Source organism: Heptranchias perlo, chromosome 8, assembly GCF_035084215.1.
Source record: "Heptranchias perlo isolate sHepPer1 chromosome 8, sHepPer1.hap1, whole genome shotgun sequence".
NCBI lineage: Eukaryota > Metazoa > Chordata > Chondrichthyes > Hexanchiformes > Hexanchidae > Heptranchias > Heptranchias perlo.
In genome coordinates this window covers 81,501,263-81,525,142 of record NC_090332.1, presented here as the reverse complement: position 1 = coordinate 81,525,142, position 23,880 = coordinate 81,501,263, and the positions used below count along the sequence as shown (strand labels likewise).

Here is a 23,880-nt window from a genome sequence, read left to right as displayed (position 1 = left end):
ATATGCTGTGCCATTAAGCTGTACTGTGGTCAATCCAGTTTCAATATTGGTTGCTATCCTCAGTACCTGTAATTTCAGGCAATCATGTCATTGCATGAAAAGCGCAGAATGAAAATATTGTAAACGTTCTACCAGAAGTGGTTTAACACCTGTATCTCTTGTCCTCTGAGCTTGCATTTTCTTCTGGTCCTTTTGTATTATTATAAAGGGCTTTAATCTTTTTATCACTTGACTCAGAACCCTGCTGATCTTCGGCAAGTGCTAGTCAACAAGTGGGAGACTCATCCTCATCCACGATCATTTAATCCGTCGGGTATGTCACTACAGTGTATTGAGTTTCTGTTATCTGCCAGATTGGCTATAGCAGAGGTACATGTGATAAAATTAAGTATCTGACAATTGTCACTTAATTTTCAAATTGAAAGAGCATTTTTTTTAACGCCAGTCTTTACTCCCACATTATACATTTGACTCTTTGTGAACCATATGTCTGTCATGTTGGACAGAAAATGTGATCAGCAGTACTTCTAAGCGGTCATTTATGTTTTTTCCCTACATTTTCGTGTTCCTGTATGGTTACTCTCTCAATCTGCATTCAGGATATTCTGAACCTCGATTTCATACAGAATAATCCTTTAAACTAAGTGACAGAAATCTGTTTTGCAACAAGGTCTATTTTATTAATTCTGCAAGATGTTCTACATTGGCTCACTTATTACAAAGTTTTGAAAAGAGGTTTCTTTCACTAGAAATTATTTTATCTACCCTATTTTAAAGATTTCCCCCCCTTCCCGCCTCTGGTTCTCTTTGCACCATTCTTCATACAGGAGGTTGGACAGGCAGCCTACTCCAAGATCTCTGCTAGTGCTGCTGTCATGCTGCCCACTCAGGGATAAGCAAAGCTAGCCTGGCACGGCATGTAATCCATTATCTTTTTAATTACACTCACCCCTCCTTCTCTGGTGAAAAGCTCCTGAATTCTGTTTGGTGCTATTCTTTTATTAGCCCATTGATAATCTGGAACTGGCCATGTGAGAAATTGTGGATTCAGATCTGCTTCCTACCACATTGAAGCAATAATCAGCTGCATCACTGTACCACCCATTATCTAAATTGATAAGAGAATTTACGTTCCAGATTGGTGTAATTTGAATGTCAAGTCTAAAGGCCGAGTCGATAGTGTTAAGCATTCTTCGCAAAGAATGCTGTAAACTGAACTTCAAAATAGTGTACCACAAATTGACCTTGTTCATGATGTAAACCATACACTGGACAACAATTCATACTGGTAAACAACAATGTATTGTTTTGACTGGATTTCAAGGTTTTTTTTTCAAATATTTAAAATGGTGCTCCTACATGTGGCTGTGATGGGTTAAGTACTCCTCTGCGCTACATTGCACTGATATTTCATTTGTGGAAATAATGTTTGGCATCAACGATTCCACTTTTTCTACTTATGCATATATTTTATCTCAACATTTGTATGTTGAAAGTATGTAATTTTTTTGCCACTAAATTTATTTTTTAACTTTTTAAACTTACAAAATAGATTTATTTTACCTTTTTTGAAATTTATTGGCCCCTGTCTCAAGTAACTTTATTAAAAAGTTGGTATAAAGATCTGATTTCTATTGAGTATTCTGTACATGTAGTTGTAACTTAAGATTTAGATCTCTTCAAAATATGCTTTTTTTGTAAGTGTCTCTTTTAAAGTATTCTTTCGCTTCTCTTTCTTGGTCCCCCTTGATGTGTACAATCTGTGACCAGGAGGGCCACAGCCTCTTCTCCAGCCTTCACCTCCATTGCATCTCTGAAACCAGCTGATGAACTTTTGGGAAACATCTGGTCTTCCCACAGTTGAGTGAATGGGGTTGCAACATCGGTATGCTGAGGCTGAGGAATGTAACATGCATGCCCCTGCCTGGCATTCCACAAAACAGCACGTTGCTGTTTCAGTGTGCTGCACCACGGCAGCGCTTTCCTCTTCAGAACTTAAAGCACATTAGCTGTTCTCCGTGTGCTGCCGCTGAATGTGTGCTGTTTTGCACCTAATTTGCAATTAAGTTTTTATTAAGGTTGGCATTGTTAAATACAGAAGAAGAAAGCAATTAAAACACCTAAGAGCTATAAAGTTGAGAAGAATTAAATTGCATGTCACAGGTGAGTACAATATTTAGAAGCAGGGTGTATAACCCTAAAAACTAGTCATCTGTACAGACAGCACCAGATAACATCTGATCCTGAAGCAAAAATTCGCTGAAGACACATGCTGAACTAGACGCCCAGTTCCCCCAAGGTGTTACTGCTGTAGTTCAGGCACTGCCGTCACTGGGTGCTTCAGGAAAGTGGGACACCTTTGGGTCCTCTCCTAGTTTGAAACCAACAGACTTCCCTATGTTGCTGTAATGAAGGTAACTATCTCTTGCCCTGGCCAGAGACCACTCCAGTTGTGGTCTGGAAAGCCTGACTGACTCCATTTCTTTATTGAAAAAAAAAAGTCTGCTTCCTTCCAGTGCCTCAGTACTACCCATTTCACTGATAATTGCAACTCAAGTGACAAAGTATTGCAGCAGCATGCCATTGTCAGTGTTGTAATTTTTTGAAGACTGTAATTCAATCATAAGATACTAGTCCTCCCACTATTGGTATATTCTTAAGTCAGGAATTCCAGTATCACTCAGGCTTCTGGTGCTAATGAAGATCTAGAATTGGGCACCATCCTCTTTATTCTACCTCTAGCAGCTGCCAGATTGAAACTGGTCCTCAATAGTAAGGCACACCAGGGACTGGTATGTCCAATGGAGAATTTGAAATTGCATCAGCATAGGGTATATTTCTCTTGCAGAAGAAAGCTTCATCATTTTATCCCATGTGTCTAAGGATGTAATAAATCCCATATTTTGCACCTATCATAAAGGCAGTTAACATCTTTGGATATCAAATATCTATAGCACTTGGATGCCACTTGCCTCTGCCCAACACTCTGCTCTGTAAACATTTACGGAAGAATGGCTCTTGGGATCTGGAGACTCAACAGCTGTTAGCACCTAACTTTTTTGTATAGGAGGTATTGTTTATGAAGAAACTCTTCAAATGATCCAAATTCTTATTGTACATAAAGGATCCCCTATCTCTATTTACCTATTCTTTTAAGTGTATGGACTTCTTGCCTTTGCTATGCTGGAGTAAGCCATAAGGAAGCTCAAACAGAACAGGTTTTGTCTTGCATGTATATCAAGGGCTCTGAAGGTCTCCTATCCAGGCCCCAACACTGGGTATTTCAGAACACAGGAAATAAGGACCTGGAGTTTAGCAAATGCAAAGTGGACAGTCTTGCCTCCCTCTCCAGCAACAATTAAGCACCAGGGTGTCAAGTTGAAATTGTTGAGAGTTGCTGCTTCATGCAATGCCAAATGGTATAATTATAAGATAGGGAGACCAAGACCTGTCCACTCCTTTACCACACAGTGCCCAGAAGCTGAAACAAAAGCTGACTGAGATAATTGTTAGAGCTTGTATAATTTGTTAAAATATATCAGTTAAATGGTTGGGGACATATTATTAAGAATATTGTTTGTCATCAGTGCAGTAGTCATTTTTAGAGAACTCACTCCATCCCAAAGAGTAAGGTTGAATGGAGGCCTCATACTAAAACACTCACTGCTTGAGCTATGGCTGCGTCCATTATTATCGTTGCTAACCATTCTATATCCACAGCGAAGGTCATCTAAAATGCTAAAACCCATCCCTGATCCACCTGAACAAGAAGTATCAAACCGATGCCTGTAATGGCAAATAACTTAGAGATGCAAGTTCAATCTTGCACCCTGTTTAATGACTTAACTATGTCAAGAAGCCTTCATCTGACGAAGGCGCAAAGCTCCGAAAGCTTGTGATTTAAAATAAAACTGTTGGACTATAACCTGGTGTTGTGCGACTCCTTACATTTGTCCACCCCAGTCCATCACCGGCATCCCCACATCAAGAAGCATTAGCATAGAGGGGGTGGACTCTAATGATGAGAATATTTTCTTTATGAAGTACATTTTTATGCACTTAACTGCTTTGCTTCATATGCAAGAGCAAGCTAGAGAGGAGATGTAGATCACCCATATTGAAGGATTTGAATACATTTTGAAAGAGCTATGGCTGGCTGTCTTGTTGTTGAAGGCATACAATACCAAAAGTATGTTTAATAAATGGCTGAAGCAAATAGCCCTTGTTTGGTTAATTCCCTTTTCATCAAGGGACATGCTGTATGGAAGCTTAGAACTGAAGCAAATGGGTGAGATTAGCACATATTGGTGGGAATTTTAACTCCTGTGTTGGAAAGCAGCCTAGTGAGTGGCCGGCCCATCCGGTCCGAAGGCCGCTCGTCAGGCCGTGGGTAAATACGAGGATGGGGGTTCTGGGACAGTTCAAGATTAGAGGCGAGGGAGAGATCTACAATTCCTTTTTGTTGGGCCCAGAGGAGCAATTCTGCTGCTTCCACAAAGGAAAGTTTTAACCTTTTATAGGGCTTTGGTGGTCTGGCCAGGTTCTTGCTGTTGAGGTGGCCGATACAGGTACCCTGGTTCCCTATGGTACAGGTACCCTACGCTGACTTCCTCATTACAAATAGGGGATCCTATTGATGTAATAGAACCCAGATTTGCATAAGTGTAGGAGGCGCCTCCCTAACTCGGGTGGATGCCTCATATGCCTGATAAATCAGCCATTTTAAAATCACAACGGATTGGGGACAGAGTGGGGTAACGCACCCACTCTATTTTAACTGCACCCTACCTGGTTTCTGTCAGGTGGTGGGAGTTAAATTTCCCCCGTTGTCTTATTCAATATTTCCTAGCAATAAAGCTGATCTGATCTTGGTGCATTATACATGCAGTGATTTGTCCCAGTTTTTGATTATACTGTTGAAGCCTATGTTTAATAGGGATGTTGGTTGCTATGCTGCTCTTGGGTCCTTATCTTCCTTGTAGATCACTAATCAAGGCAGAAGTCATTGTCCCCATCAATCCCCCTGGTTGGCTATGGGAAAGGAGATGACTAAAAATGCTTAACTTTTAAAGTTTTACAACAAATTGTGTTCACATTTTAAGGGCTGGAAATGACCTTCAGTGCCCAGTTTGCTACCTAGGAAAGGTGTTGGATAACCTTTTTTTCTTTGATTTTGGTGATAGGTATGTGGTTAAAAAAGTGCTTCAATGTTGCACATTACAAAAAATTCAAGTTAAGCACGTGTATCAGGGAGGATAAAATGTACCTTTTGTAAATGAGTAATTTTAGTTCATCTTTACAACTAGGAACACAAAATGGTTTAACTTTGAACTAGGTAATGTGCCTGCTGCAACAATTATTGACTTCTCCCAATGCTTGCTTTTTCTGTTCTAGAAGGAGAGTGCATTTTGGATGATGGATGCTTTGGGTTCCACAGTAAGTGCGTTACAATTTTTTTTATTATTGCACACTTAACATGAGATAAAATAGCATCATAAATATAGGATCTTCTGTGGAACTGCTCATAAATTGGATGATACTGTTTTATAAGGACACGAGTATTATACCATGTAATACGCAATGTATTCTACAAAGGTGGAGCTATGTCTTTCTGAAGCCATAATGGCTCATTGTTAAGTATGATGTGGAGATGCCGGTGATGGACTGGGGTTGACAATTGTAAACAATTTTACAACACCAAGTTATAGTCCAGCAATTTTATTTTAAATTCACAAGCTTTCGGAGATTTTCTCCTTCCTCAGGCAAATGTTTCAAGAGCTCCTTGAAGCCTACGCATTTATACATATTGAACAATACATGGTGTTTACAGACTGCCCCTGCAACTGCCCGTTGCCAAGGCAATCACCGTGTTCAGACAGAGAGGTGTCACCTGCAGAACCCCCGAATACACATTCAACAAAAAAACAAACAGGGAAAAAAAACAGAGAAAAAAAAAACACAGAGAGAGGCAGAAACATCCGGAAGGCAGAGAGAGCCAGCAAATGACCCATTATATTAAAAACAGATAACATTTGTTCGCTGGTGGGGTAACGTGTAGCGTGACATGAACCCAAGATCCCGGTTGAGGCCGTCCTCATGGGTGCGGAACTTGGCTATCAATTTCTGCTCGACGATTTTGCGTTGTCGTGTGTCTCGAAGGCCGCCTTGGAGTACGCTTACCCGAAGGTCGGTGGATGAATGTCCATGACTGCTGAAGTGTTCCCCGACTGGGAGGGAACCCTCCTGTTTGGCGATTGTTGCGCGGTGTCCGTTCATCCGTTGTCGCAGCGTCTGCATGGTCTCGCCAATGTACCATGCTCTGGGGCATCCTTTCCTGCAACGTATGAGGTAGACAACGTTGGCCGAGTCACAGGAGTATGAACCATGCACCTGGTGGGTGGTGTCATCTCGTGTGATGGTGGTATCTGTGTCGATGATCTGGCATGTCTTGCAGAGGTTACCGTGGCAGGGTTGTGTGGCGTCGTGGACGCTGTTCTCTTGAAAGCTAGGTAGTTTGCTGCGAACGATGGTCTGTTTGAGGTTGTTAAGTAAACATTGTTAAGTAAACAATGATTAAAAACAGAAAATGCTGAAACACTCAGGTCAGGCAGCATCTGTAGGGAGAGAAACAGAATTAACGTTTCAGGTCGACCTTTTGTCAGAACTGAACTATTTCAGATTTCCAGCATCCACAGTATATTGCTTTTGTTTTAGTGCCTCAGGTGAGTCTGTTCGGTGCAACTGTGCAAATTGGAAAATGCTTGCAAGCTTCGGGCTCATGGTCAGAAGCTCTAAGCATTGTGACTTATTTATCTTTTTTGCTATTTGAAGTGTGATAAATATACTAGATGCAACATTTTTATAGATAGAAGATAGATATACTTTATTGTGTTGTCAGAATCTTTCTTTCGTACCAGTTGATCTCCCGTGGTATTGCAGGTGGAGAGTCAAAACTAAGTGTCATCTTCAGGTGAAACAGGATTAGAGGGTGGCAGGTAATTGGATCAGTATACGCAGACATCATTCAATCCCCATTTTAAAGTCATACATTCTGTCCTTATTTTTGTATTTCCATTTATATATTCCCATGGCCACATTTGCATTGGAAACTGCCCACGTAAAACATGTAATTACAACATGACACACTCGTGCCATTGATGGTGCTGCAACATCTCCACTGGAAAATGAGTATGATTACAGCCTGACCAGTTTTACATGGGCAGATTCCAACATAAATGTGGACATACAAATTTATAATGGGGAAATGTTGACAGGAAGTGTGCGCAGATGTAAGATTTTTAATACATTAAGTAGATATATAGAATGGAATTTAGAGTTTCTGCGGTCTTTAATTTACAGTATTTGTAAAAAATTTCAAATGTAGCTTTTTAGATTCTCTGCCTCCCTCTGAAAGTGTCAACTCTTTGGGGCACAGTTTCCCGGATACCCTCGTGTTTAAGCCTTGAGAGTGTATCAACAGGTTGCTGTAGGCGGCACAAGTGAATTCAGTTCTCTCCTTATCCAAAATATATATACACATAAGGCATGTATGTACTTCCAGAGTTTACTGGATAGCAGTCTGGAGGCCCAGACAGTTGTAGCACAGCCCTGGTTAAGATCAGCTAATTCATTACACAATGGAATTAGAACTTGAGCTCCTCTTGGTCTGTATATCTCAGCTACTCATTGGATCACCTCATCATTGGTGGAGTTCTATTGTCATCTTCAATAGATATAATATAATCTGATTCACTAACAGCTAGATTTTTAGTTTCACCACTAAGTGGATGGATGGATGATCTGTGGCTAGCGTTCTTCCATTTTTGAGTTGCTATCTAGGATATGTGTAAGAATGGACTTGCCCGTGGAAGCCAACGCTTCTTTTGGGAAGGACTCGCGACTACCTGAAAACAGAAGCTCACTGTGTGGGAAGTTGTGACTGTGAATTTGGCTCCTATCACTTTGGTAGAATATCAATAGATACCCGTTCTGTGAACTACTAGTGAGTTTGGGTAGGCTTTATAAGATGCTAATGTAATTGTGATGCCTTAACACAAGATGTACAGTTGTGGAATAAAATAAGTGAACATAGCTAATAGTGTATGACCAAGCTGCTGAATGTCAGTAGCCCCTACCTGAATTATATTGCCTTCATTTGTGTAATTATCTTGATACTGCCATAGACTTGGCATTTAGGATTGTGCATGTGCGTATGTGTATTTATCAGAAACCATCAGCTTGTCTTTTCTCTTGGGATAGTTCATCTGTAAATATGTTTGCTTCTAGTCCCAATCTCCTTATTTGGTCTTTGTTATTGTATGAAGTTCCAAATCATGATGGTTGTGATCCATGCTCATTTGTACATGTTTAATATTTTTCTGTTCAGCTTATTGTGCAGATGACCTGGGCTAAGTAATATCATGCACCAGTCAAAATTGTTTTTTATCCATGTATTCACATTCTGTTGCACAGATTAAACCACTTCAACATCAGCTACAATTTCATTAAGAAATGTGGACCATAAGAGATAAGAGCAGGAGTAGGCCATTCGGCCCCTCGAGCCTGCTCCGCCATTCAACGAGATTGTGGCTGATCTGATTTTTACCTCAACTCCACTTTCCTGCCCTTTCCCCATATCCTATGACTCCCTTGCTGATCAAAAATTTGTCTAACTCAGCCTTGAATGTATTCAATGACTCAGCCTCCACAGCTTTCTGGGGTAAAGAATTCCAAAGATTCACAACCCTCTGGGAGAAGAAATTCCTCCTCATTTCCGTCTTAAACGGGCGACCCCTTATTCTGAGACTATGCCCCCTAGTTTTAGATTCTCCCATGAGGGGTGACGTCCTCTCAGCATCTACCCTGTCGAGTCCCCTTAGAATCTTGTATGTTTCAATAAGATCTCCTCTCATTCTTCTAAACGCCAATGAGTATAGACCCAACCTGTTCAATCTTTCCTCATAAGACAACCCTTCCATACCTGGAATCAACCTAGTGAACCTTCTCTGAACTGCCTCCAATGCAAGTTACACATTTCTGGTCTGTCTAAGATATTCTCTCACATTTGTGTCCTTGTTCTTCCAGAAGTAGACCTGTGTCCCTCACAATGTGGAGTTTATTTTCGCTGCCCAATATCAAAATGTATGTTAGCATAACCTAGTGGGACGCCTAGTTATATGAGCAGGGTATCGTGGTCCTCATACTTGTCCTCTTCAACCTTCCGAAAGATTAACTGTAACACTTTAGTGAGACATGGCCAGAAAAGGATTGTTAAGCTGTTGAATTTCACCGTCAGTAAGTGAGTAAGACCATAAGAAATAGGAGCAGGAGTAGGCCATATGGCTTCTTGAGCCTGCTCCGCCATTCAATCTGATCTTCGACCTCATTTCCACTTTCCTGCCCGATCCCCATATCTCTTGATTCCCCTAGAGTCCAAAAATCTATCCATCTCAGCCTTGAATATAATCAGTGACTCAGCACCCATAGCCCTCCGGGGTAGAGAATTCCAAAGATTCACAACCCTCTGCGTGAAGAAATTCCTCCTCATCTCAGTCTTGAATGGTGCCCCCTTATCCTGCGACAATGTACAGAGTAATAGTTATAACAAATCTCCAATTATTACAACTTAACTTCAGTTCCTCATAAAATAAGGAAAATAATACAAAATTGGCCATACTGATCCTGAAAAACAGGCTGAAAAAGCATTCACTTTTCTTGGACAGTCTTTTTCACTGATTCCTGACCAGCTATCTTGGCTGTCTTTCTTGTTAAAGAAGAGTTTGACTTCTACCTGCCTCACTTGGCAGCCTTTGGAACTGATTCTAAACATGTATTTAATTCTTCTGTTGTTCCCTGTATCCATTGGAAGTAGGGAGGGACTTTAATATGCATCACTGGCGATGTGATTCTGCAAGATGCTCCCCTACTTCTAGGCTACCTATCAGCTATGGCTGATTACTAAATGCTAAATCCAATATAGTGTCGTCTCTACATGATTAATTAAGAAGCCATCATTGATTGTAAGTGTTTATTTGGGGGGGACCTCCTATCTCTTATGCTTGCTCCTTGTTTGTCCATGGATAATTGAAAACTCTCCTCTATATTAGCTTCCCCTCTTAGATTCCCTTACAATTTGATTGCCTAGCTGCAGATTATGATCCCTTCCTGAAACAACCTGAACCCCATATTTAATGTTATGTACCATATTTTTATGACCTGTGCTTCATGATTTCTGACCAACTCTCCAGAATGTAATTTTTCCCCACGTGAATAACAACAATAGTTCCCTTAGACACCTTGTTAGCACTCGCTCAACTCCTACTACCTATGTCAGGTTGTCTTGGAGTATGGTGAGAATAAGGAAACATATCAGAATCACTATCTAGAAAAATGTACTGAAGAGGTGGTAAGTTTTAAATTATATCCGATATTTATCCCATTCCAAAATTAGAAGAAAAGGAAGAACTTGTATTTATAAAGCACCTTTCATAACCTCAGGACATCCCAAAGCACCTCACAGCCAATGAAGTAATGTAGGGAAATGTGGCAGCCAATTTGTGCACAGCAAGGTCCCACAAACAGCAATAAGATAAATGACCAAATAATCTGTTTTTTTGATGTTGGTTGATGGATAAGTATTGGCCAGGACACTGGGGAGAACTCCTGCTCTTGGAGTAGTGCCATGGGATCTTTTATGTCCACCTGAGAGGGTAGGCATGTCCTCAGATTAACATTGCATCCGAAAGACAGCATCTCCCACAGTACAGCAGTCCTTAAGGACTGTAATAAAGTGCCGACCTAGATCATGTGCTGAAATCACAAGAGTGAGGCACGAACCCACAACTTTCTGACTGAGGTGAGAGTGCTACTGCTGAGCCAAGGCTGACAAAATTATGATCTGTCTTCTCTTATGTCATTGGTTCGTGAGGTTTTTTTTTCCGTTCCTTCTATGATATTAGCCAACTAGCTTTTTTAACAGCAATCCAAATTTGTTTTATTTCTTAAAATTGGGAAGTGTGGATGATCAGATGGTGGATTCTACTGAGGGCACACAGTGAAAGATGGACAGACGGTATTCTTGGTGCTGAGACTCAGTGCATTCTGGAAGAAGATCCTACAGTCTGCTGTCACGCCGATTGACTGACTGTTTTGGAATCTAACTGATTATAGAGTTACCAGAGCACTAACTGGCTAACGTCAGTTATTTGATGCTTATGAAACATTCACTGTGCTGTCACTGGTGCCATATACTGGTGTATAATAATCTGGCTCGACCAGAATGTAATGCGGTTTGCAAAAACTCTGCACATAAACAGTTTGTGAAATGTGATAGTTAACTGCAGCGTTCCTACAAATGTATGCTGCTATATGGGTGATTTTATAGAATTTCTTTTTTAATGCACATAAACCGAGTAACTTGATTTATATTTATAGATGGTGTTGAGAAATTGGATTCTGGATGGTTAACTTGCCAAAGTGAAATTCGTTTGAGGTTACACTATTCTGAGAAACCTCCAGTTTCCATATCCAAGAAGAAGTTCAAGAAATCCAGATTTAGGTAAACCAATTTTGTTAATTTATATTTTAACGCTCAAGTAAGACTGTTCAGAACACTGAACTGATTGTTAGGCGATGCAATTTGTAATTGCTGTATGCTATGCAGTTAAGACTACTGGACTGAATGAGGTTGATAATATTCATTGGTCAAGCCGGGATCCATTCTCTACACATTTGAAAGGATATAGTTAGGCTGTCTGTACTCTGCATTGGAACTGGAGTAGTATTTATGCATAGAAACTGCTGAGTTTTGTGTCAATGTTTTAACAATGTGTCGCTCCAAAAAGAGCTCACATAATAATAGCAGTAAAATTGTAAACTGTTACTTCTGTGTGGGGACCTTTCTTCCTTAATAGTGTCATTGCCTTGCTAACCCTCGACGAAACCGAGTTTGTTGGAGCGTACATTTAGAGCACAAAAGGCTTTGGATCTTGCCATGTCACTCCACTTTACGTTCGCCAGACTTTTGGTCCTCAGATACCATAGCATCAATTTTCTGAGATATCAGCTTTTGTCATAGTTTACCCAGAAGCACCTTCTACAATGCAGTCCTCCTTTTAGTACTGCACTGACTGTGTCAGCCAAGATTGTGTGCTCAAATCAGCAATGGGGCTTCAACCCATGAGGTTCTGACTCCAAGGTGAAAGTGCTACCAACTTGCATAACATGAGAAATTAACGTTGACGCACCAGCACAATTCTGCATTTTTTTTGTTTTATCAGTCAATCTTCTAAAATAAAAAACAACTGCCAAGCAATCTTTTTAAAAAGAAAGTAAAAATGTTTTAATACTCTTAACTTATTCTGGTTATGCAGGCACTACGTGTTCTCACTACTGGAACCCAAGTTACTCTGGCATTAGAATTATTTTGTATTTTATGCTGGAATGAAGGCAGCACAAGAAGTGTTATTTGAAGCAGCGTAATTGCTCGATTGTTTTATTTTTAAAAATCAGTGTTTAAGTTTTAAAACTGATCTTCATTTGCTGACCTCACTTGTATGTAGAGGCTGGAAGGGAATTCTGTGAAAAGTGTGCTCTTCTAATGACACTCAGTACTGGGATTTTCATCTTCAATTTACAACCATAATGGCCTAAGTTAGATAATTGCAGAGCAAACAAATCACACTCTAATTTGCCTGCTCAGCCCCTGTTAAAACCCACTCAAGCGCTGACTGTCTATAACAGATGAAAACTGGAGCACCAGTCAATATGACATGCCTAGTTGTAGCGAGGCAAGATTATTGCATTCACCTCAATTATGGTGGGCCTGTAAGTATGAGGGATCAAGAGTTGGATTATTGCATTAGTTTAGATATAACACGTCTGTGACAACAGAAGGGGAATTGGATAGAAATCCTTATGCGAATTTGATACTCTGATCTGAGTTTAAGAAAGGCTTTTTCAGCTCCTGCTTCATCGTGAAATATTATGGTATACTGATACCAAAGATGTCAACCTGTTGAAAAATAAGAGGGCACTGTCAAGATCAACAGGGAGAATGGAACCAGAGGGCACCACCTCCAGTCGAAAGGGGTTAAATTCAGAACAAATCTGTGAAATATATTTTCAGTGAGTGAATATGCTCCCTAGGGAATCGGTGGAAGCAGATAGTATTGATACGTTCAGATGCAAATTAGATCGATTTCTTTAAGAAAATAATATTTTGAGATACAGTATATGAGTAATATGGTACATGACATAACTTGTAGCATGTTTGGGAGGAACAGGTGACTTTAGACCTATGGTTTCCAAAGCTTTTCACCACTAGTGGTTTCCTTGTCTCATATCTGGGTCTGTTGTAGTCTAATCGATATAGATTGATTGCTCTGATTAGTCAACAACTCCATTATCATTGTATCATGCGACTACCAGGCTAGGACGTAGAAGGCAAACTAGCAATTCCTATTTTCCTATGAGTGGATCTGCCATCAGGCAGTGAAACAGAATTCCTGTTCTGTAGAGGAAAAGAAACTCAGAATTGCAAAGATTGTTTAAAAAATGGCTCCCAGCTGTGCCAACATTGGGAACGAATAAAGTCTGTCTTTTTGAGCCTGTAATTAGTGGAATTAAATGCGTTTGGACCTATTGCAAGGCATGTTTAAACTTAATTTGGGAACGTTGAATTGTGTCACCGAACATCTGCCTGGATCGAAGTGTGATGTGAATTTGTCAGCTACCTTCCTTTTGTCAGAATAGAGGTGGACATGATCAAGAAATAGGACTGCTATCCAAAATATTCTCATCAACAAACATTTTAACAATCCAGGGGAAAGTGAGGGTAATTGTGAGTGACATTGCTTTGGTACTTGGTTACATCTATGTTTTATTGTTTTCTTTGAGACCAGTGATGTCAAAGGAGGTATACAATAGTAGGTAGCAGTTTAATTCAGGCTAATGACCCTTCTACTCGGGCATTGATCAAACCTCACTAATTATGTTGGTTTCAACAGAGGGGTTTTCATTGCTGATAGCCAGCCATTGTTTAGCAGAAAATGAGTAGAATTCACTCAGCTGGTTGCTTTTGTTAACAAGTACCTAACTTATGGAGAGCAACCATAAGTTACATAATTGAAGTCCTCAGGCTAAAAATAACCCTTGTAGGAGTAGCACTCGTATGTTGGAGAGCTTTCGGGGTGAGAACAAACATATCACAGAATAAATGAAATTGATAGAGACGCATGTGCTATTGACCAGTTTTGATGAAGGGGCGTTCAAAATAGGGGAGGAACTGGCCTTTTTGATGCCTCCCTCCTCCAAAGTCATCTGCTGTAGTAGATCAGGAATAAGTCCAATGCATGAAGTTGATTTCCTCCCCCATTCTACTCATCTAAAAGAGAAAACTGAGGCTGAAGTAGCAAATAAAGAGGGGCTGTCACCTGAAAGAAATTAGGTATTGCATGGTGTCAAGGAAAATAGCTGTTCAAAAAAACTACTGGGGTGGGGGAGGAGGAATGTTCCAAAACTTAGTTTTCATTCCTGCCTATAGCTGGCTGGCACATTGTCAACAACTCTACATAGCCCATGCATTGTGTAAGAGTTATGTGCATTAGACCATTGAATTAATACATTTTGTAACTCAAAACATTTACAATTTTTTTTTTAAACAGTCCCCCTCTTTGTATGGCGGATTCTTTCTCCTCGCACAAGATTGCTTTATGTAGATGAAAAAACCTGGTGATGGTGACACAAATATGCAATATATTGGTTGTATGAAAAGGGTTTTTAAGTTTTAAATCTTATATGACTATTTTGTATTTAAAGAGTAAAGTTGACATTGGAGGGATTTGAGGAGGAGGATGAAGATGATGACAACCTGGTAACTACCTCAGCGCAGAAAATGGCCAATACTTTGGAAATTTCCTTAATCAGCAACAATGGATATAAATCACGTCACTCACAGCCAGATTGTGGATATGCCTTAGAACCTGGCCAATGGACAGAGTATAGCATTCAAACCATGGAGCCAGACAACCTGGAATTGATTTTTGACTTCTTTGAGGTATGACTATTTTTGTTCTGTTGCACAGTTTAATAAGAATTCTACGGGAAATAAATTGCTGATTATCAACTTGTGTTTCGTGAAGCTTGGGGTGGAAGGAAAGGATAAATTATTAAACCTCTATATTGAAATAGTAATTGCTGTATTCACATGAGGAAAATCATTTAGAACATAGTCTCATGGACAAAATTTGTACCCTGAACTGTCAGGTTATCTCCTCTTCCCTCCCGCCTCTCTGCTGAAATAACCCAATTCTGAGGTAAGCCTCCGATCTTTTTCTTGTCATTAGCAACAACCTTGGTTCTCTCCCACACAGTGAAGAGAAAAATTGTGTTTCTTCAATTTGTTAAATTCAGCAAATTTTACATGATTCCTTGGGTAATCATAGAAAGTTATGGCACAGAAGAAGGCCATTCGGCCCGCCGTGTCCGTGCCGGCCAAAAAAGAGCTATCCTGCTTAATCCCACTTTCCAGCTCTTGGCCTGCAGCCCTGTAGGTTACAGCACTTCAAGTGCACATGCAAGTACTTTTTAAATGAGTTGAGGGTTTCTGCCTCTACCATCCTTTCAGGCAGTGAGTTCCAGACCCCTACCATTCTCTGGGTGGAAACATTTCTCCAACGCTCTCCTCTAATCTTTCTACTAATCACATTAAATCTATGCCCCCTGGTCACTGACCCGTCTGCTAAGGGAAATGGGTCCTCCCTATCCACTCTATCTAGTCCTGTCATAATTTTATATACCTCAATTAAATCTCCCCTCAGCCTCATTTGTTACAAAGGAAACAACCCCAGCCTATCCCATCTTTTCTCATAGCTAAAATTCTCCAGTCCTGGCAACATTGTCGTAAATCTCCTCTGTAGCCTCTCTAGTACAATCACATCTTTCCTGTAATGTGGTGACCAGAACTGTACGCAGTACTCAAGCTGTGGCCTAACCAATGTTTTATACAGTTTTAGCATAACTTCCCTGCTCTCTCATATTCTGTGCCTCGGCTAATAAAGGAAAGTATCCCATTTGCCGCCTTAACCACCATATCTATCTGTCTTGCTGCCTTCAGGGATCTGTGGACATGGACTCCAAGGTCCCTTTGTTCCTCTACACCTCTGTGTCCTCCCATTTATTGCCTTGCCTTGTTTGCCCTCCCGAAATGCATTATCTCACACTTCTCTGGATTGAATTCCATTTGCCACTTTTCTGCCCACCTGACCAGTCCATTGATATCTTCCTGCAGTCTACAGCTTTCCTCCTCACTATCAACCGCACGGCCAATTTTTGTGTCACTTGCAAACTTCTTGATCAAGCCCCCCCACATTCAAGTCCAATTCATTAATATATACCACAAAAAGCAAGGGACCTAGTACTGAGCCTTGCAGAACCCCACTGGAAATAGCCTTCCAGTTGCAAAAGCACCTGTTGACCATTACCCTTTGCTTCCTGCCACTGAGCCAATTTTGGATCCAACTAGCCACTTTCCCTTGGATCCCATGGGCTTTTACTTTTTTGACCTGTCTGCCATGTGGGACCTTGTCAAAAGCCTTGCTAAAATCCGTGTACACTACATCAAACGCATTACCCTCATCGACCCTCCTTGTTACCGCCTCAAAAAATTCAATCAAGTTAGTCAGACACAACCTTCTCTTAACAAATCCTGCTGACTGTCCTTGATTAACCTGTGCCTTTCTAAATGACTCTGCTGTCCCTCAGAATCGATTCTAATAACTTGCCCACCACAGAGGTTAGACTGACTGGCCTATAATTACTCAGTCTATTTCTTTCTCCCTTTTTAAACAACGGTACAACGTTAGCAGTCCTCCAATCCTTCGACACCACACCTGTAGCCAGGGAGGATTGAAAAATGATGGTCAGAGCCTCCGCTATTTCCTCCCTTGCTTCTCTTAACAGCCTGGGATACGTTTCATCCCGGCCTGATGATTTATCTACTTTCAAAGATGCTAAACTCCTTAATACTTTCTCTCTCTCTGCTTATTCCATCCAATATTTCACACTCCTCCTCCTTAACTCTGTCTGCATTGTCTCCCTTCTTTGTGAAGACAGATGCAAAGTATTCATTTAGAACCGTACCCACATCTTCCGTCTCCACACATTGATTATCTCTTTGGTTTCTAACGCGCCCTACTTTTTCCTTAGTTCTCTTGCTCCATATGTATTTATAAAACATCTTTGGGTTTTCCTTAATTTTACTTGCCAGTATTTTTTCATGCCTTCTCTTTGCTTTCCTAATTTCCTTTTTAGTTTCACCGCTGCCCTTTCTATAATCCTCTACGCTTCCTGCATTTTTGAGCTCTCGGTATCTGACACATGCTTTCCTTTTTAGATGTATCCTACCCTGTATGCTTCTTGTCATCCAGGGGGCTCTTGATTTGGCAGTCCTACCCTTTTTCTCTTTGGGGACATGTTTGTTCTGAACCCTCACAATCTCTCCCTTGAATGCCTCCCACTGCTCTGACACTAATTTACCTTCAAGTAGCCATTTCCAGTCCACTTTTGCTAAATCACTTCACAGCTTAGTAAAATTGGCCTTTCCCCAATTGAGAACTTTTACTCTTGTTCTATCTTTGTCCTTTTCCATAACTATGCTAAATTTAACTGAATTTTGATCACTACCAGCAAAATGCTGTCCCACTGATACTCCTTCCACCTGCCCAGCTTCATTCCCTAAAACTAGGTCCAGAACTGCACCCCCCCCCCCCCCCCGGCCTCTTGTTGGACTTTCTACGTACTGGCTAAAAAAATTCTCCTGAATGCGATTTAAGAATTCTGCGCTCTGTATACATTTAACACTGCTTGTATCCCAGTTAATATTAGGGTAATTGAAATCCCCTACTAATACTGCCCAATTGTTTTTGCACTTCTCAGAAACTTGCCTCCATATTTGCTGTTCTATCTCCTGCTGACTGGGGTCTATAGTACACTCCCAGCAGTGTGATCGCCCTTTTTTTGTTCTTTAGCTCAACCCATATAGCCTCCTTTGATCCTTCTAACATCCCTCCTCACAGCTGTAAATGTTTCTTTAAAAAATATTGCCCCCCCCCTCCCCCCACTTTTGGTAATGATACATATTACAAGTTTAATGTTTGCTAGTTAGGGAATTTAAGGCCTCTGCTCCAGTGTTGAGGTTTTGTCCAGGTTAGTTACTGTCTATTTTTAACTTTCAGTTGTAATTCAGTCTTTTAATGCTGCTTGTCATTTGGGATCACTTGATTGTGCTGTTTGTGGCTACCTGTTTTTGTTGGTGTCTGGCTTCAAAATTAGCATCAACTGCTGAGGAGCCCCCCTAGCAAACGTCAGTCACAATGAATCTTCCATTGGCAAACCTTGTTCCAGACTCTGCAAGTAGATTTGATATAACTGATTCAGTTGTTGGAAGACAAACCTGCTCACCAGAATGTATAAGCTCTATTTGTCTATCCAACTTGACAAAAGACTCTTCCAACTCCAGGACAGAGAATGGAATGTAAAAGTAAAGATTAGCAAGCCCATTTCCTTAAGGCGCACTACTTGAGCCATATTCTGTATTCTCTCTCTTAATGGGAAAGAAACTATGGGGGGGTGGGTGGGGTGGGGAGGGGAGAAAGAGAGTGCCATGTATCTCATTTGGCCTCTGGTGTTGGATGTATATATATTAGTCCAACCTTCAGGTTAAGACACTGGGTCAGCATCAGCAAATGTTGATATTGGCTGTGGCTGGAATGTCCTGTCCCTGTCTGACACTCAAGTGACTGAATTGTCCTCATCAATACATTCACCTCACCTCCTGGTCTGATGTCAGTTTGGATACCGAGCAACAGCCAGGTGCAGTCCTAAAACGACACCAGCATACCAACACCACCACTCCTCCAGAGAGAGCAAAAATAAAATGTCAATCAAGGAGTTTGCTCCCTTTCTCCCACCCCCTCAAAAAAGGGTGTTTGGGATAGCCTCAAGCGACTTGTTATACAATATCTTCATTCATTGAAAGTTGTTCCCATGATACTACTGGCTCAAGGAAATGGTAAATCTCCATGGCATCATTCCAGGCAGGTGTCTCCTATGGAGCCTCATTTCCCCCAACCACATTCATTCTTCCGATCACCCTCATTCCCTTCTTTCCCCTTTCAGACTCGGAAGTAAAAATTCAAGTGTTGGTTCACAAGTGGGCAGCTTCTACCAAGTTGCCTGTGGCAAGTGGCTATTTTTATCAAAATGTGAACTTACTTCCCTTCAGAAACAAAGAGGATTTTAAAAAAAATTTGTTCATGGGATGTGGGCGTCGCTGGCAAGGCCAGCATTTATTGCTCATCCCTAATTGCCTGAGAAGGTGGTGGTGAGCCACCTTCTTGAACCACTGCAGTCTGTGTGGTGAAGGTTCTCGCCCAGTGCTGTTGGGTAGGGAGTTCCAGGATTTTGACCCAGCGACAATGAAGGAATGGCGATATATTTCCAAGTCGGGATGGTGTGTGACTTGGAGGGGAACATGCAGGTGTTGGGGCTCCCATGCATATGCTGCCCTTGTCCTTCTAGGTAGTAGAGGTTGTGGGTTTGGGAGGTGCTGTGGAAGAAGCGTTAGCGAGTTGCTGCAGTGCATCTTTTAGATGGTACACACTGCAGCTATTGTTTGAAGGAGGCTACCTCCGAATAAAGCAGTTAAACAACAGGGTGCAAGAGCACCACATGAGCACCCAGGCCATTCATTTTCTTACCAAGGCAAAGTAGGAGTTAAGAGAGTGACCAAAAGCTTGGTCAGAGAGGTGGATTTTGAAGGAGGTAGTAGAGAGATATAAGGAAGGAATTCTAAAGAGTGGAATCTAGGCAGCTGAAAGCACAGCCACTAATGGCTAGAGGAGGAGTCTGAGGAACAGAGAGTCTGAGGGAGGGTTGGATGAGGTTACTAAGATAAGATGATGACATGGAGTAATTTAAGCATAAAGATGAGAATTTTAAATTTGAAATATTACAGGACTCTGAGCCAATGCAGGTTAGCAAGGACAAGTGTAAAGGGTGAGCAGAACGTGGTGCGGGCTAAAATACAGGCAGCAGAGTTTTAAATCAGCTGGGTGTGGGAAAGGAGGCCAGCAAAGAGTGCATTGGTGTACTCAAGTCTGAAGGTGAGAAAGGCAAGAAAAATGCATCACGGTCACAGGCACAGACTTTGAGCTATTTTGGTGCGAGGGATTAAAGGGATTCAAACAGTTGCAGGACAAATGGGCACCAAATTAGGAGGCAATAACACGTTGAAGGACCTTGGAGAGGGAGATTGGTGATGGTATGGTACTTAGCAAGGACAGAGGGGTTGAGGGTAATTTTTTTGGGAGGAGTGCGCACGGGGATAATGAACGGTTAAGTATATAATTTTTTCCACTTTCACTCCACCCGGATTTGTGGCTTTTTTAAAAAGCACTTTTGAATATTTTATCCAACAAGAACAAGTTGGATCACTTGCATTTTTTTAAATATTGTGTGAACTCGTACTACTCGTCTGTTATATTTTACAGGAAGAGTTGGGTGAAGCAGTAGTACAAGGAGATACACTTCCAGGTCTTGTAGGAACAGCCTGTCTTCTGTCTTCAACAATTATAGAAAAATCCAGTGGAATTATCACACTTCCCATCATGAGCAGAAATTCTAGACAAACTATTGGAAAAGTGAAAGGTATCAATATTCAGAAATGTATAGTGTATAATTCTACAATGATCGAACATAAGAGTTATACAAATGTGCATAACCATTGGACGCAAATGAACTAGACTTAATAGTACGTGGGTTGTCCTTGTCCAGATTAGGTAAGGGTTTCCTACTCATATTTGCTTTACACAGTTTACTAGCTAGCAAAGTTAAATACTGTGTATTTGTTGTACAGATTGAATACCTGGTCAGCTATGTTACATAATGAAAATTATTTTAGGGGACAAAATAGCTCTAAATTATTTGCGCTATAAATGAGAAATTATCAAACAGTTCGGTAACCTGTGTGAACTGGAATGTAAAGGCTACAAAGATGATGTGCTTGTGCGGTATTCTTTTTGTTTATCTTCGTCTGCCTTAGTTTTCTTTTTTTGCCAATTGTATCGTCCATCCCCTTCCAAAGATATTGACTGTTTGCTGAGGACAGTTTCATGGGTCGTGGCTATTAATCATAAGTGTAAGTGGTTGTACATCACAACCAATTCCAATCCCAAATCTATCTCGCACACATGCTTCCAGCAGGAGTAGTTGAATAACGTCAAGACTGGAATTCTGTTTTATCTTTTCTCACTAAACCCAGGCACCGAGGCCATTTGTGGTCCCTGATGGCCACCTAGCTGAGCATCAAAGCTGGCACCTTCCTCCTGGGCCATTGAATGTACCCCCTACCATAATGCAACCTATGTCATCTTCTTATAATTGAGATAAATTACACACATGTAAATCTCATTACATTGCACAGTATATCCTTTACAAATGAAAAATGTATATACACTATTAAACTTGGTACATGAGTCAGATATTATGCCAGTGTTCTAGCCTACACATCTTTGGGTGTAATTTATGTCATATTTTGTTGCCCAATTTAAAAGTCACAGATAAAACTTGGTTGAAAAATAATTAACAAATATGAGTTGCATAGCTATTATGTTAATATGGTTTAAATATTGTAACGAAAGACTGAGGCTGCAGTTCTTGTCTATGTCGCAGAAATTAGGGTTCTAGGCACAGGAGTCAAACACTTGAAAGTTTATTAAGGGTTGCATGAACATACTCTCGGACAATACATGACAATGCTTTACTGTAGAAGATCACAAATTACAGTCGTTGAGCTCAACTTTCTAGATCTCCTCCTTCTGTTTCTTCTAACTTTCTTACAATGGTCTCGCTTTTAAGCTCGGCTAAAAGGCCATTACATCATCTCTTCCATGACCTTCACTCCTGGTTTTTATTTGGGTATTATTAGCTCAACATACCAGAGATTCATTTTTGCGTGAGATCAGGAGGTAAAAGGCTTCACAGCATGATCCAAGGACATAACATAAACTACCTTATCTTTGACTTGTACAGAAAAGGATAAAAGTATGGATGTATTCATGAGAAGATTAGAACTATCTACGGCTATTTTATATGACGGGTACAGCCTTGTAGATGTGTTGACATTCTACAGATATTGCCTGTTTCAGCAAATCTCTGAAGAAGCTGCCTTTTACCCACAAAATGGAGTCTTTAATTCAAAATGGAATCAGAATACAACTTCACCTAGCTTTTCTAACAATATGATTTAGAATATAAAGTAATAAACACTTCTGTCTTTTTATATGTGCATATATAGTTGACTACATCGTTATTAAGCCTGTGGAAGGCTATATTTGTGACATGTCTCCTTCGTTGTCCAAGTACTGGAAACCAAGAATGGCTTTAGATGTTGGGCACAGAGGTGCTGGAAATTCAACATCTGCAAAGTAAGTGTTAAATTAGTTGAAATCCTTTCTAATTTTTGGCGAACAAAGTAAATTAGTGAGAAGTGTGTAACACCTTTTGTACTCCGTTCATGTCAGGTTAGGTGTATAGCAGAAAATTCTTCAAATGTGCCCAAAACTGCACCTAAATACCAAACCACAGAAGAGCATGTGGTGCTGCTGTTGCACTATTTCCATTTCTCACCTTCAATTGTATTCTTAAAACAATATTTAGCTAGTTTTATTTTCTTAGAGGTTAATCAGCCTAGCATAAATTATTTGCCAGAATATGCTACATATTCACTACTCTATTAATACATACAATATAAAATTTAAAGGATCACTAATGTTAAAACTAAAGCTAGAAATTATCTTTGCCCTCAATCAGAATAAATACTCCAAGGTTGGGTCCAGTTTAAAACCTAAAGTTTGATTTTGTTGAAACAGTTATGGACAGTATTGGTAGATTCAAGTTGCTCTTGACTCTAGAATATCTACATTATTAAAAAACCTTGCATCTAAATACACTTGACTTCCTGTTGTCTAGTTTTTGACATACTTTTTCCCATTGTAAATTCTGATGCCCACGTTTATTATAGGGCTTTTTCTATGTAAACTTATTCTTTAGTAACGCAATCTGGTTACTTGGTGGTTTTTTGCACAGTCTTTGAACATTTTCAGAGTCCATGCAACATATTGTTTTTTTTTCAGGTAAGTTTTACTTTCAAATTGTATCATTTTCTTCAAAATTGTAATGTAAATGTAATGTATTTTAGCCTCTAGCCTGCCAAAATTTAAAAGTAATTTGGGTTCCTGCCTGCTCCTAACCCACTTTTTGGGCTTTCTGCTGGCTTAGAAACTTCTTTTAAATGTCAATAAATATTTAAATAAGCATCTAGTGCCAGTTGACTCTGTGTAGTGGCAATTTTTTTGTTATAAATATATGCTATAAGATAATCATACGGGTATATTAAACATATACAATCATATGCTGCTGCCTCTGTGGGCTCTGGCAACTCCATGCCTTTTGCCCCATTAACTGGGCCTGGCACAGGTGTGGCCGTTTCTGCGTTCCCCTTCCCTCCTGACTGCCACGCTGGCTCTTGATGTAACAACCACCCCCCAACAATACTGTCCAGAGACTTGCTTATATTGTGGCTGTGGGTGGGCAGAGGACCTGGACAGGAGCCCTTTGTATTTGTGTTTTTTTAAATTGTGGTTATGGGGTACCCCTTCCCCTCTCCACTCCATCATCTTCATTCTTCACTTCCCTCCCCATTACTCTGTCTCCTCTGCCTCCCCTTCATCCAATGCCACCAGTGGTGGGAGTCTAATTACAGGGTGACCTGTTTGCATAGGCATTTTTCATTGTAAATGTGGACTTATAAAGGAAATACAA

General features: G+C 40.5%; 1 protein-coding gene across 5 annotated transcripts in view; it reads left to right on the top strand.

Annotated features, from left to right (window-relative positions):
- The window catches only part of gpcpd1 (glycerophosphocholine phosphodiesterase 1), a 71,758-nt gene that overhangs the window by 15,801 nt on the left and 32,077 nt on the right, over positions 1 to 23,880 (top strand). For 4 of the 5 annotated variants that reach the window (XM_067989422.1, XM_067989421.1, XM_067989420.1 and 1 more), the window contains 6 exons: positions 238 to 313; positions 5,395 to 5,436; positions 11,434 to 11,557; positions 14,818 to 15,055; positions 20,550 to 20,706; positions 22,355 to 22,484. In XM_067989422.1, coding sequence (XP_067845523.1) covers positions 238 to 313; positions 5,395 to 5,436; positions 11,434 to 11,557; positions 14,818 to 15,055; positions 20,550 to 20,706; positions 22,355 to 22,484 — 767 coding nt within the window. The remainder of the gene's footprint in view (positions 1 to 237; positions 314 to 5,394; positions 5,437 to 11,433; positions 11,558 to 14,817; positions 15,056 to 20,549; positions 20,707 to 22,354; positions 22,485 to 23,880) is intronic. The other variant, XM_067989423.1, reaches the window with a different exon arrangement.